The following is a 14718-nucleotide window of genomic DNA, read 5'->3' as shown; positions in this document are numbered from 1 at the left end:
CAATGAAGGACAGAAATGGTATGGACCTAAAAGAAGCAGAAGATATTAAGAAGAGATGGCAAGAATACATAGAAGAACTATACAAAAAAGATCTTCATGACCCAGATAATTGCGATGGTGTGATCACTCACCTAGAACCAGACATCCTGGAATGTGAAGTCAAGGGGGGCCTTAGGAAGCATCACTAGGAACAAAGCTAGTGGAGGTGATGGAATTCCAGTTGAGCTATTTCAAATCCCAAAAGATGATGCTGTGAAAGTGCTGCACTCAACATGTCAGCAAATTTGGAAAACTCAGCAGTGGCCACAGGATTGGAAAAAGGTCAGTTTTCATTCCAATCCCAAAGAAAGGCAATGTCAAAGAATGCTCAAACTACCACACAGTTGCACTTATCTCACACGCTAGTAAAGTAATGCTCAAAATTCTCCAAGCCAGGCTTCAGCAATACGTGAACCGTGAACTTCCAGATGTTCAAGCTGGTTTTAGAAAAGGCAGAGGAACCAGAGATCAAATTGGGAACATCCACTGGGTCATCGAGAAAGCAAGAGAGTTCCAGGAAAACATGTATTGCTGCTTTATTGACTATGCCAATGCCTTTGACTATGTGGATCACAACAAACTGGAAACTTCTGAAAGAGATGGGAATACCAGACCACCTAACCCGCCTCTTAAGAAATCTGTATTCAGGTCAGGAAGCAACAGTTAGAACTAGACATGGAACAGACTGGTTCCAAATAGGAAAAGGAGTACATCAAGGCTGTATATTGTCGCCCTGCTTATTTAACTTATATGCAGAGTACATCATGAGAAACGCTGGACTGGAAGAAACACAAGCTGGAATCAAGATTGCCGGGAGAAATATCAATAACCTCAGATATGCGGATGACACCACCCTTATGGCAGGAAAGTGAAGAGGAACTCAAAAGCCTCTTGATGAAAAAAAAATTGGAGAGTGAAAAAGTTGGGTTAAAGCCCAACATTCAGAAAACTAAGATTATGGCATCTGGTCCCATCATTTCATGGCAAACAGATGGGCAAACAGTGGAAACCCTGAGAGACTCTTTTTTTGGGGGGGGGCTCCAAAATCACTGCAGATGGTGACTGCATGTATGAAATTAAAAGATGTTTACTCCTTCGGAGGAAAGTTATGACCAACCTAGACAGCATATTAAAAAGCAGAGATATTACTTTGCCAACAAAGGCCCATCTAGTCAAGGCTATGGTTTTTCTAGTATTCATGTATGGATGTGAGAGTTGGAGTATAAAGAAAGCTGAGTGCTGAAAAATTGATGCTTTTGAACTGTGGTGTTGGAGGAGACTCTTAAGAGTCTCTTGGACTGCAAGGAGATCCAACCAGTCCATCCTAAAGGAAATCAGTCCTGGTTGTTCATTGGAAGGACTAATGCTAAAGCTGAAACTCCAATACTTTGGCCACCTGATGCGAAGAGCAGACTCATTTGCAAAGACCCTGATCCTGGGAAAGACTGAAGGCAGGAGGAGAAGGGGATATCGGAGGATGAGGTGGTTGGATGGCATCACCGACTCAATAGACATGAGTTTGGGTAAACTCTGCGAGTTGGTGATGGACAGGGAGGCCTGGCGTACTGCGGTTCATGGGGTTGCAATGAGTCGGACACAACTGAGTGAATGAACTGAAGTATTTGGAAGGTGGAGAAAAAGATCCTTTCATTCATTACTGATATACTCTGGAGAGAAAACTGATTGTATCTAATGAAGGCGAAGAAGCAGCTCCTATCCTGTGTTCCAGCAGTCTAATACTATTGATAGATTTATATCCCCGGGCAACTTTTTCAATAATGGCTTTGTAGTTGTAACAAATGGGGGGCACTACTGAATAGATGCCAGGGACACGACGCACTCATGGTATGTAAAGATAATGCTGCCCCATGTCCAGTGACTTCTGAACATTCTGCTGGACACTCATTTAAGCGACCAGAAAGAAAAACTATGGTCAGATATTAATAAATAGGACTTAACACAAAGTATAGTTGCATTGTTTTAACAAAAATTAAGATGTAAAAGAGTGCAACCCCTGTTTAAAGAGAGAAGACTACATTTTTATTTTTGTTGAAACTTTACTGAAATTATAGTTATTTCAGAAATTTATCAAATCAAATCCCTCTATCAGTATTCCAGTGGCCAATTCAACACATCTGTTTAATCTGCTTTAGCAGCTGTCCTAGTCAAGGTGATCCCATCTGTTCCAAGTATCTGACTACTACTATTTCTTCTAGCAGTGCTTCTTAGACTTCTAGGTACACTCAGTTCACCTGGGAATCCTGTTAATATTCAGTATCTTAGTTATTAGGGTAGGACCTGAGGTCCTGATTTCTAACCGACCCCCAGAATTCTGATGTTTTTGGTCTATTATCACACGTGGTAGCAAGATTACAATGTAGTTGAACCTGAGCATTTCACAGTGCAATACATTACTTTGTTATAAATTCTTTCTTTATTTTAGTAAGCATATTACTTTACTTAAAATACCAACTGAAGTTTATTATTATGAATTTCATTTAGGACAGTATTGGGGAGGTTGTAAAATATTTCTATAAAAATGAGATATAGGTTCAAGAGTCACTCTGGAGGAGGTCTTCTACTTTACCTAAATAAATATAGACAAGAATATTCCCTACACCGTGTTTAATAAGAAAACAATTGAAAACCACTAAAATCACTAACAGAAACTTGATATAGTCACATAATAAAACACAAACAAATGACAATAATAATTAACTAGAGCTACCTGAATCAGCACAGATAAATCTCGGCTTGTTCAGTGAAGAAAGCAAGCTACAGATATAAAAAACATACTTAAACAGTCTTAAAGCAATAAAAGAAAAACCATATAATGTTCATGGATATAAAGGAATGTAGTAATGTATAAACACATGGATAGGAAGGATGCATGTCAATTTGGGGTTTGTGGTTGGGAGTGTGGAAATAGGATTTAAGAGGGGTACCAAGTATAGGGGAAGCTTTGTTTTGTAGTTATAACTTTACCTTGGATATAGTAGAAATAAAATCTATCAGTAAATAAAGCAACCAACTCAATCTATCACTCAACTTGCTTGTCATCACTGATTCTAAAGATATGACACCAAATTATATATTCTTAACATTGGAGAAAATTAGAGTTTATCATTCCTAAGTGATAGCATATGGACAGAGTTTCCCTATTATAACTACGCTTATCCTAATTCTTCACCAAGGAAGTGAAATTCGTAATACGAAAACAAACTTAGAGAATTGCATTAAAAAGCACTGTTATTCACTAAAACAACGAATGTCACATAACCAGAAGAACTGTTGGTTCTCACTGCCCTTTCTACACAGTGAGCAGGTGGCATACTTTATCAGCCCTATATCACAGATGGAGAAACTGACTCAGATGTGAGATAGCATGCCTGGAGTTGTAGACCAATTCAGTGACAAAACTTGGAACAGACACAGCCTATTTCTTCTGTGTTCATTAAATTGTCCAAAACATTACATTGCCATGATGCTTTACGGTAATTCTCCTTGTCACAGGAAATAGAATATTCTCTGTCAGAGGTCATACACATTTTAAAGCAGGCAAAGATACTCAAGGAGCAAGCCACTGATCAACTACAGTACTGCACAGCAACAGACAAAATTAAAACTGCCTAGCCTGCTAAAAATCTAATCCTATCCTTGCCAATTAACCTTATTAATACTAGAGTAGGAGAAGAGAGAGGTCAAAATATGGGTGAGGGTGCTATTTATTTCCTCCTGGATCTCAAGTAATATAGTAATTACTGCCCAACAGGGACCTTATTTCTTTTTTAAGTTGAAGCATGGCTATCTCCACTGCTCTTCTCTAAGTTAGCCTCCACTCCTTTCAACAAGCAAAGAACTGGGTACCCAATTAGAACACTGTCAATTATGATAATTACAAAAAATATTGGGTATGATTAGATATTAGATAAATCATCCAAATGAGTTTATGCTATAAACATATGAGACAAACTCTCTACCAAAAAAAGCTCATCATATTATGCCTTCTTGTTAATGTAAGCTTGACGAATGCTATTACAACATGTACCTGGCTTTTTACTCAGATTCATTAGGTAGTTTTAAACGCTGACACAAGAACTCCAAAATTCTTTTTACTTAATGGAGCCTTAAAAAAAAAAAAAATCAATGAATTATCTTGCGGATCAAGGAACTGTATATTGCAAAAAAACTATTAAACATGAATACCTTTTCAAAAGCTACGAGCAAAAAATTAAAGGTCACCCTCCCTGCATTCCGTTACTCACTCTTCTGCTTAACAAATACAGTTCACACCGACTTTGATAAATCAACGTGTCGTTTTTGAAAGTTGTGTCCTGGTATTGGCAGAAATCACCATGGATCAAAGCTCTGAACATTTCTTTAAAAAAAAAAAAAAAGCCAGGGTTAAACTCTCTTCTTTAAAACACCTCTTCACAACAGTACAACCTAACTTGACATAGCTTTTCGTTTCAGGGTTCAAAAATATTCCAACAAAACACTAATTTTTCAATTCAAAAACAATTCCTGATGAGCTTATCCTCGAGTTCGAGTGAAGCTCGATCATCGAGAGAAAAAGACCCTAGAACAGCCGGACTAGAACACACAAATCACCAAGGACCCGGCATGATTCGATCTAAAAATGAAGGCTGGCACATTCGAGGACATTCAGGAGACAGTTTTCAGGAGACGCGAATTTCACAATGAGCGAGGGTGGGAATGTGAACCTGACCCCATCTTTCTGTCCACAGGGCGAAGAGCAAAAGATGAAATGAGACTTCTCTGCAAGGAGGACCCAAAACCTTCCCCAATCGAGCTGTCCGTCCCTCTCCCGCCCTCCGACTCCCGCAGCCTCATCGACCGCAGACTTTGCTACCGCTCCCCTTCACCGAACCAACAATCTTCTCAAAATCCCAGACCCGATCGGGAGTGGCTTCTCTGCCTTTCCCAGCGCCTAGAGGGAATCCCAGTCGCCAACAACAAAGACGCCTCCCGTTCCCCTCCCCCCGCCCGGCCCCGGCTCGTCACTCCCGCGCTGCGTCTCCCGGCCCAGCGCCCCCTCCTCCAGGCCGGCCGCAGCGCCCGGGCCCCCACCTCCCCGCCGCGGCCCCACGCACCTGCACCTGAGGGCCGCAGCCGAGGCGTCAGGCTGAAAGGGCCGGGAGAGAACCTCTGCCGCCGCGCTGTCCTCTACGAGGCGCGATCCACGCTGCCGCCGCTTCCGCTGCCGGACTCTGCCCGCCTGCGGGCGGGCCCGGCCGAGAAGCCAGGAACGAGGGCTGCAGCCCCCGGCGCCGGGACGTGGAAGGACGGCGGCGCCCGAGGGGGCCGGCTTAAGCTCCTCAGTCTCGCCTCGCGCCGACCCTGTTCCTCCACACGGGCTCGTGTTCTGCTGACTAACGGCCCCGGCGCGAGGCGCTGGAACGGCCGCCTCCGCCGCCGCGGTCGGCTGCTCTTGGGCCTCACGTCCCGCGCGGCCGTGGTCGCAGCTGCCGCAGCCGCCGCCACCTCCCTTTCTGGCACTGCAGACACCACCCAGACCCAGCCAGATCTTTCTCTAATTCTCTTTTCTTCGCTCCCCTACAGCCTGATGGCCGCGGGACTCGCTCTCGTGGCTGGAGACTGGAAGGGAAAACCTGGGGTTTGCGAGAGCTCACGAAGCTAGGAGTTGGTCACTGACTGTAGGAAGATGCCAAAGCTGACCCCGGCTCCAGCCTGCGAGCGGGCCGGGGGTGGGACGGAGTCTACTTTAGCCCGACTTCCACCAATCACAAGCAGCCCGGAGGTGTAGGGCTCAGGAGAGGCTGAGCAGAGACGGCAGGAGGCGGGGATTGCGGAAAAGGAGAGCCAATAGAAGCAAGGCCTCCCCGCCCCTCGACTTTGATGGACTGCCACATTCGGACCAATGGGGGAATTCTCGCTTCGAAGAAAGCGGGATTTTTAGGCCGGGTTTGAGAGAGAGAGGCTGCGGGAAGGGGTAAGGATCGAGACTGGGAGGTTTTAAAAGGGCCTTGCGGGCGCTGAGAGGCCTGGGGGTGTCCTTTGACCTCCGCCAGGAGTCACGTGGGTATGCCGGGGGCGGGGACAGAAAGGCTGATTAAGTTCCTTCCGGGTCAGTGCTAGAAGCGTGAGCTCCGTGGGATAGTTCCTCGCAACTTACTCTTCCCTGCATCTTCCTTGTCCCAGAGCGAGACGATTGTCGTTTCGGCGATGAGCTCACAGAAAGGGAACGTGACTCGTTCCAGGCCTCAGAGGCACCAGAATACTTTTAGCTTCAAAAATGACAAGTTTGATAAGAGTGTTCAGACCAAGGTAGGAACCTGCCTGTTGCACTAAATCTGACTCCAGGGAGGAATGGTTCAGTGGAGGGGAGAGAAGGAGGAGTTGGCGAAGGCAAATGTGGACCGCAGCCCAGAGTTTTGGCTGCACTGCAGCCCTTTCTAAAATGATATTCCCACGTCCTTTCTTTGACCTGCATGTGTTGTCTCCTCGTAAATATTTATATTTGGCATTCAACATTTAACTAATGGTATAGAGTGAACGGGACCCTCATCAAGTCTAAAATGCAATGGGAAAATCGCCGTTGAACGTTCCCATCTGGATTACATATTTGCAGTAGGAAAACGAGGTTTATGGCGCGAGTGTCTTTTTCAAAGGTTGCACTAAGTCTATGCAGTCACTATTTCTTTTTGGAAAACCCCAGGCCCATAGGTTTGTAGGGAGAGTGTCAAAGTTCTTAAGCGTTCTTGGCCCCAGTATCTGCACCCACATAATGGGAATTTCTCTCTCATTTGTAAGATTGTTTTGAGAATCAAATTATTTGATCGATGTAAAAATGCTTATTTTGCTGTTTATATTTCTTTAGAAGATTTCTTTAAGCTGGAAGCAGATTCAGACTGAATACATAGCCAGAAGTCTTGGGTTATATGCACCTACTGATTTGCTGTTAAGTATTTCCTCTTCCTCCCTTAGCTGTAAGGAGTGGAGATAATCAAGACAAGAGCAGCTTGGGGGCAGCCTCCAGTATATCAAGTTAACTTGATATTAACATAAAACTGGAGCCCAGATTTGCTGGATGTATGGCTTAAGCAAGTTATGTAATACTTAGTGTCTTTTAGTCTTACTTTGATCACAAATGAGAAACCTGCCAGTATTATTGTGAAGTTAAAGTAAATCATGTATATGAATAATCTGGATCATAATTAGTGTCCGACAGGTGATTAATTTCTCAACATTAGCTGCTGCTGCTGCTAAGTTGCTTCAGTCGTGTCCAACCTTGTGCGACCCCATAGATGGCAGCCCACCAGGGTCCCCCTTCCCTGGGATTCTCCAGGCAAGAACACTGGAATGGGTTGCCATTTCCTTCTCCAAGGCATGAAAGTGAAAAGTGAAAGTGAAGTTGCTCAGTCCTGTCGGACTCTTAGCGACCCCATGGACTGCAGCGTACCAGGCTCCTCTGTCCATGGGATTTTCCAGGCAAGAGTACTGGAGTGGGCTGCCATTGCCTTCTCCCATTAGCTACAAAAGCAAAATGACTATTTAGGGTACCCAGTGACTTCCTTTTCCTTTCCTCTTTCTATTTTCACTATACAGATATTTAAGGAGCATCTTTCATGTCCAAGGACCTATTACATGTGTATACAGTGTTCAAAAGAGTTGACTCTGCCTTCAAGGAACTTACGGTTTTCTGGGTCATGGGACAATAAGCACAGAGATGTATAACTATAAATTCTGATGAAGGGAAGCACAGTTGAGTGAAGAGTAGGGGGTATTATTTTTGAGTGGATGTTCAGAGGCCCTCTCCTTCCTCTTAATTTGGTTCAGATTCAGAAGGAAAACCTGGAGCAACATTTGGGAAGACTTTACCAAGTTTGTGCCTGTCATCAATAGGTAAAACAAAGTAAAAAGCTGTGCTATTCCAAATAGATGTCTGTCTTGTCCTGTGTTCTTACTCTGAGTTTTTGCACAATCATTTACTTCTGTTGTTTTTCATCAGGTGATAAAAAGCTGTTTGTTTAATAAGTGAAAGTGTTAGTGGCTCAGTCCTGTCTGCCTCTTTGCGACCCCCATTAGCCTGCCAGTCTATGGGATTCTCCAGGCAAGAAAACTGCAGTGCGTTGCCATTACCTTCTCCAGGGGATCGTCCTCATCCAGGGATTGAACCCAGGTCTTTTGCATTGCAGGCTGCTTCTTTACCATCTGAGCCACCAGGGAAGCCCTGTTTAATAAGCAGTGGCAATGTAGCTCTCTGTGTTTCTTGTCCTTATAAGTACTTGTCCTAGTACTTCTTCCTAGACTTCCTGTACTTTTCATTGTGTGTTTTCTAGTATTATCTAACAACCTTGTCATTATGGTCTCATATCTTTTCATGCATCTCAAGTTCAGTAGCTAAGTTTCATTCTGTTTATTACTTTTATCGTTCATTGCTTTGTCTCTATTAAATTGTGAGGAAGTCTCATTTGTACATTGGTGGAACCACCAGGTGCTTTGTTATTGAAGGTGCCAACAAAAACAGCAAGAAATATTTTACTGAGAAAGGATCATTAGGTTGATTGTTCCTGTGTCTTACAGAAGTATAATAAGGAATGCCACTGCATTCATGGCAAATTCTTGAACCAGCGATGTTCAGCTGTCGAAAGCCAGGATTTTGTCGTAAGCCTCTGATGGTGTCTTCATTCCTGTGCTTTAGACCAGAAAGGTGTTTGACTCAGTGACATCTAACAAAGGAGTGCTAAGATGTGCATGGTTCTCTATGACTCTCCATGAAGGATTGTAGTAACAACCTGACTACTTTGTACCTCATTATTTTGTAGGAGCCTTCCAGGATAGTTCCCCTTCTCCTCTGCCAAGTAGTTTATGAGGACTGAAATTAAAAGTGGGATAATGAGATGTTTTATTGAAAAACAGCTTATAAATTTCAGACAGTATCCCAAAAAGATACAGATGGTAGCTGTCTTAAATATATTCTCAAAGAGGAGAGAAGCTTGGCATTGCAAATGCCAAACTTGAATCAATGAGTCAAAGTAAAAGAGATAGGTTTCAGCTCAACATAAGGGAATTGTCTAATAGTGATTAGTATGCACTAGAATTTTATAACCTCCCTTTCTCTGGGGTTGTTAAAAGAAGCCTCTATGGCCATTGGCCTGCAGTACCCTCTTGTGACTTGCAAAGGTGGGGTGGAAATGGGAGTAGTTTTGTTATCTCTTCTAGTCACTTGGCACTAAAACATTGATTGTATCAAGACAGGCTTGTGTCCCTTACTGGAAAGGCACTGATGTGTAGTGGAAGGAATCTTGGACCAAGAAAACAGATCCACATTGTAGCTTCTGTTCTGTTTATTTTGCTTTGTGATTTAGACTGTTTATATACAGGTCTTAACCTATGCTACAGGGGCTGATATTATCTTTTGGGTTACCTTCCTGTCACAGTTTCTATGGAGATAATTACAAAAAATATTTTTAAGAAATAGTGATACAAATATACACTAAGCATTAGTGTATGATAATTTATATGGACTTGCAGTTGCTCAAAGCATAAAAAGTTGATTAGAAATGTTTGTTGAAAAATATTGAAACAGAAATGTGTAAAGTAAGTGAAAGTACCTTTTTTCAGGCCTATTCGTCTTCAGATGTAGTCATTGTTAACAGTTTGATGTGTATGTTTTTAGACATCTAAGCACAATATAGTACATATGAAATAAAATACATTTCTCCTTTTTCATTTAGAAGATTGGGTATATCAGAACATAGAGATTAAGCTCTTTCTTTTTTAATGGTTGTGTGCTATTCTGTCATACATATGTAGAAGCTTAATTACTTTCCTATTAATAAACTTTTGAGTTGTTCTCAAATTTTCACTTTGACAAATGAAGCTGCAATGAAATTCTTGAATTCACGTTATTTGTTCCACATCATTTATATGGTACCAAACATTGTGGTAGATACTAGGGGTATAAGGTTGAGTGTAATATACAGCCAGGCCTTTAATTGAAGCATATATTTTGGTGGGTAAGGTGACAGGCATTAAGTAATCTTTTGAGTATGTTAATACGAATGGAAGTAAGAGCTGTGAAGGAAAAGTCCAAGGGAACCTTGAGAGTGTCTAGCCGGAAGTCTTGATTAAGTTAGGAGGGTTTAAGAAAGCTTCCCTGAGATCTGAAGGATGGATAGCATTTAACTGAGTGAAATGGGAAGAGCATGTATCATCTTCTTAAGGATGCTATTTGTTTCATACGTGTAGCCAACATTGTTTTTATTAGCATGTTCGAAAGCCTTAGAACCCCAGGATCACATGATCTTATTGATGGGGCAGGAGTCAATTCTGTGGTCAGTACTAGATCTCACTTTTAGAGGGTAATAGTGCCTGCAACGCAGGAGACCTGGGTTCGATGCCTGGGTCAGGAAGATCCCCTGGAGAAGGAAATGGCAACCCTCTCCAGTGTTCTTACCTGCAGAATCCCATGGACAGTGGAGTCTAGCAGGCTACAGTCCATGGGGTCGCAAGAATCGGATACGACTTAGTGACTTAAACCACCAGTGTACATTACTTAGGCGTTTTGCAGTTTTAAAAAAGTGATTTAGCCAAAACTTGCTTGGCTGTGCACTTTGGTTTACATAACACCAGTTGCACTTGAATTAATTTGGGGGGAACACATAACATGAAGTAATTTGGGACAGGGGAACACATCCCTTTCAGGAAACTCTTGTTATTACCTTGAAAAGGAAAAGGAAAATCTGAGACTATATTCTGTAATGAGTTTTGGAAATGAAGTTTTGTTAATAATAGCTAGTGCTTTGTACTTAAGTGTGTTAGCAATTGTGAATACTTGATCTAGATTATCTAATTTGATCTTCAAAATAACCCTAAGACAGATGGTACAATTTTCCCATTTTTGCCTATTGGGAAATGAGTGCCCAAAGTTGTGTTACTAGTACGTGGCTATCCATTTATTAGGTAAGGTCTGTGCTGGGAGACCTCAAAGAACAGGTAAATCAAAAGCCCCTTTGTGTGTATGTGTGTTGGCTGTTGTTTTTTAAGACTGTGTTTTTGTCTTTAATAGAGGCATTGTAACATTAGATTAGGGTTGGAACAAAGATGAGCTTTAGTGTCACTGACCCTAAACGCTGCCTGTTTGAAATGTTCCAGGGAATGCGTCTCTCCTCGCAAAGTGTTGCCCCAGGAGTGTCACACAACACAGGTATAGGCTGGTTGGATTGGAGTGGGTCGCATGTAGTCAGCCGGGGCTGTAGGGCAGGGGTAGGGCTCTTCTCACTCATTTTGTGTGAAAACAGAGGCTAGTTCTGTCAGGTCCCTCAGCTTCTGGTTTAGATAGAAGTTTAAAGGTGATATGATTACATTTATACAGCAGAACAGGATTCTATGTTTACAAGCACCTTTATTCACAATAGCCCAACAAATTAAAAAATACAAATGTCCTTCAATAAGAGAATAGATAAACAGATTGTGTCAATCATATAATGAAATACTACTCTGCTGGTTTTTTTTTTTACAGCTACTGATACATGGCAGACATGTAGATAAGTCTCAGAAACGTTGTGTGAAGGGAAAGAAGTTGGGTATTTCTCACATCTATAGAAATCTGAACAGTAGTTTGTCTTGGGTGGTGGGGGAATTGAGTGGAAGGGGCTCAAGACAACTTTCTGGAGTGGTGGAAACATGAAGATCACAAAGCACTTATTGAAGCGCATTGAATTGAGCCTTTAAGGTCTGTGCATGATACATAAATTTTATATCAATTAAAAATAGATATTATAGTAAAATGATTAACCACTCAAATATTGTAAAGTTCTGTTTTTGTTGTTTGCTTTTGTGTTTGGGCACATTGTAGAAACACTACCTATTGTCAGTATTTTTAAAAAGAAAACTACTTTATTAACTTCTCTAGAAAGAAAACAAATGACAGGTTGACATTCTAACATACTGAATACCTTCAGTTCGGTTCAGTTCAGTCACTCAGTCGTGTCCAACTCTTTGCAACCCCATGAATCGCAGCATGCCAGGCCTCCCTCTCCATCACCAACTCCCGGAGTTCACTCAGATTCACATCCATCAAGTCAGTGATGCCATCCAGCCATCTCATACTCTGTCATCCCCTTTTCCTCCTGCCCCCAATCCCTCCCAGCATCAGAGTCTTTTCCTGTGAGTCAACTCTTCACATGAGGTGGCCAGAGTACTGGAGTTTAAGCTTCAGCATCATTCCTTCCAAAGAAATCCCAGGGCTGATCTCCTTCAGAATGGACTGGTTGGATCTCCTTGCAGTCCAAGGGACTCTCAAGAGTCTTCTCCAACACCACAGTTCAAAAGCATCAATTCTTTGGCACTCAACTTTCTTCACAGTCCAACTCTCACATCCATATTAGTCGGCAAAGTAATGTCTTTGCTTTTGAAAATGCTATCTAAGTTGGTCATAACTTTTCTTCCAAGGAGTAAGCGTCTTTTAATTTCATGGCTGAATATCTTAGTTAACCACAAGTCAAAATAATTCTAGTAGTTGTCTTCTAATATTTTCCCATCTTGTAAGCTTTTATTTACCAACTCCAGTCATGACACTTAGGTATTGTCTCTCTGTAAGAGGAATTCAGATGATCATTACAAAGTGGATCTTGGGAATTCCCTGGTGGTCTAGAGTCATAGTAATTTAGGTAATCTCTGGTGTGAGTAATTTTGGTATGAGAGATAAAGTGCCAGTATGAGAATAAATGTTATTTCCTAATCAAGGGGTTTCAGCAATTAAAGTTTAAAGAAGTGGGTAGCCATTAAATAAATCTTTAGCTTGGCAATGGTTTCCATTATAGTTTTAAGGTAACCATCTTTGGCATTCTGGAGATTACCTGGGACTCCTTTTGATCTTTATTCCAAATTGGGAAATGTTCTTGGTATATTCACCAATGCTGTCTATTACATGTTGTTTAGTTGCTAGGACTGTTGAATCTCCTTGCAGTCCAAGGGCTCGATGAGTGCGAAGTTTTGAACTGTGGTGTTGGAAGAAGGGACTGATCAACCAGTCCAGAGATCAGAAGGACTGATGTTGGCTGGATGGCATCACTGACTCGATGGACATGAGTTTGGGTGAACTCCGGGAGTTGGTGATGGAGAGGGAGGCCCGGTGTGCTGCAATTCATGGGGTTGCAAAGAATCGGACACGACTGAGCGACTGAACTGACCTAGGTTGGTCATAACCTTTCTTCTAAGAAGCAGACGTCTTTTAATTTCATGGCTGCGTCACCATCTACAGTGATTTTGGAGCCCAGGAAAATAAAACGTCACTCTTTCCACTTTTCCCCATCTATTGGCCACGAAGTGATAGGACCAGATGCCATCATCTCAGTTTTTTGAATGTTGAGTTTTAAGCCAACTTTTTCACTCTCCTCTTTTACCTCATCAAGAGGCTCTTTAGTTCCTCTTTGCTTTCTGCCATTAGTGGTATCATTGGCATATCTGAGGTTGTTATTTCTCCCGCAATCTTGATTCCAGTTTGTGATTCATCCAGTCTGGCATTTCACATGTTGTACCCTGCACCAAAGTTAAATAAACAGGGTGACAATATACAGCCTTTATGTACTCCTTTCCCAGTTTTGAACCAGTCTTGCTGCATGTCCAGTTCTAACTCTTGCTTCTTGACTCCCATATAGGTTTCTCAGGAGGCAGTAAGGTGGTCTGGTATTCCCATCTTTTTAAGAATTTTCTACAGTTTGTTGTGATCCACACAGTCAAAGGCTGGAGTGTAGTCGATGAAGCAGAAGTAGATGTTTTTCTGGAATTCCTTTGCTTTCTCTATGATCCAACATGGACTTAAGTTAAAAGTATCCTTCCCCAATTGACTTCTTATTATATTCAACATACTTTTTCACTTGACAAGGTGATTTAATCTATGATGAGCATTATAATATGTAGGAATATTGTACTAATTAAAAGTCTTTAAAAATTTTTTAAAAAGTCAGTGCTAGTGAGTATTCACTATTTTGAATATTTTTAAGTACTGTGTTCTCTTTTACACAAAATAATCTCATCCATGTTTGGGGATATTTCATTTATCTACAATTCCAAGGTGCTTACACTTAGGCAGGATCAATAAATCGATCCTACAATTTCCTTAGTTTTAATGCCTGCTACAATATAATTTTTCCACATTATATGTGGAATTATATGTTTTAGACATTTCATTTTATGCATAATAAATGACAACTAAAATTAATTTATCTTGATTTGGTCTATGTGTTAAGGCATAGTACTGTACTCACTGTTGGATTATAAAATTTTATAATTACATTGTCAGCTCTTGTTTCTGCTGCTGCTGCTAAGTCGCTTCAGTTGTTCTGTACATGAAGGTAAATACTACCGTGTTAGAAATACAGTATTCTCAGAATTCTTCATCTAGGTAAATTAGTTCACCTGAGAGAGAGAGAAAGCGTCATAGTGTATATTAACTCTTCCCCAAATGGGGTCATTTTCTGTTTAGAGAAAAGCTGTGTAGTTGGAGTGTCGCCATTGGACAAAGAACCTCAGGGCTGAGAGTTACATACAGGCTGCTGCAGCATTCATTGGGCATTTGTTATTTTAAGCTGTAGGACTCTTTCCACACCTGCAGAAGTGTTGCTGTGAGGTCACAGGCAAGTTTACAGAGGACCTTGCTTATCCTCAGAACAACCCTGCTGTCAGCTC

General features: G+C 41.7%; 2 protein-coding genes across 7 annotated transcripts in view; one reads left to right on the top strand and one right to left on the bottom strand.

Annotated features, from left to right (window-relative positions):
* The window catches only part of ABHD17B (abhydrolase domain containing 17B, depalmitoylase), a 43412-nt gene extending 38150 nt beyond the window's left edge, over window positions 1–5262 (bottom strand). For 2 of the 4 annotated variants that reach the window (XM_027964506.3, XM_027964504.3), the window contains exon 1: window positions 5154–5262. Coding sequence is in view for 1 of the 4 variants with exons in the window: in XM_042243346.2 (XP_042099280.1) it covers window positions 4305–4415 (111 nt within the window). In the remaining 3 variants the exon portion in view is untranslated. Of the gene's footprint in view, window positions 1–4304; window positions 4418–5153 lie in introns of those variants that run through there. The other 2 variants (XM_042243346.2, XM_042243347.2) reach the window with 2 other exon arrangements.
* An 889-nt stretch (window positions 5263–6151) lies between these two features.
* C2H9orf85 (chromosome 2 C9orf85 homolog) overlaps window positions 6152–14718 on the top strand; it is a 74090-nt gene continuing 65523 nt past the window's right edge. For all 3 annotated transcript variants that reach the window (XR_009599225.1, XR_009599224.1, XM_004004307.6), the window contains exon 1: window positions 6152–6348. Coding sequence is in view for 1 of the 3 variants with exons in the window: in XM_004004307.6 (XP_004004356.2) it covers window positions 6247–6348 (102 nt within the window). In the remaining 2 variants the exon portion in view is untranslated. The remainder of the gene's footprint in view (window positions 6349–14718) is intronic.

The sequence above is a fragment of the Ovis aries genome, chromosome 2 (assembly GCF_016772045.2).
Source record: "Ovis aries strain OAR_USU_Benz2616 breed Rambouillet chromosome 2, ARS-UI_Ramb_v3.0, whole genome shotgun sequence".
Taxonomy (NCBI): Eukaryota; Metazoa; Chordata; class Mammalia; order Artiodactyla; family Bovidae; genus Ovis; species Ovis aries.
This window is presented reverse-complemented; position numbering and strand designations above follow the sequence as displayed.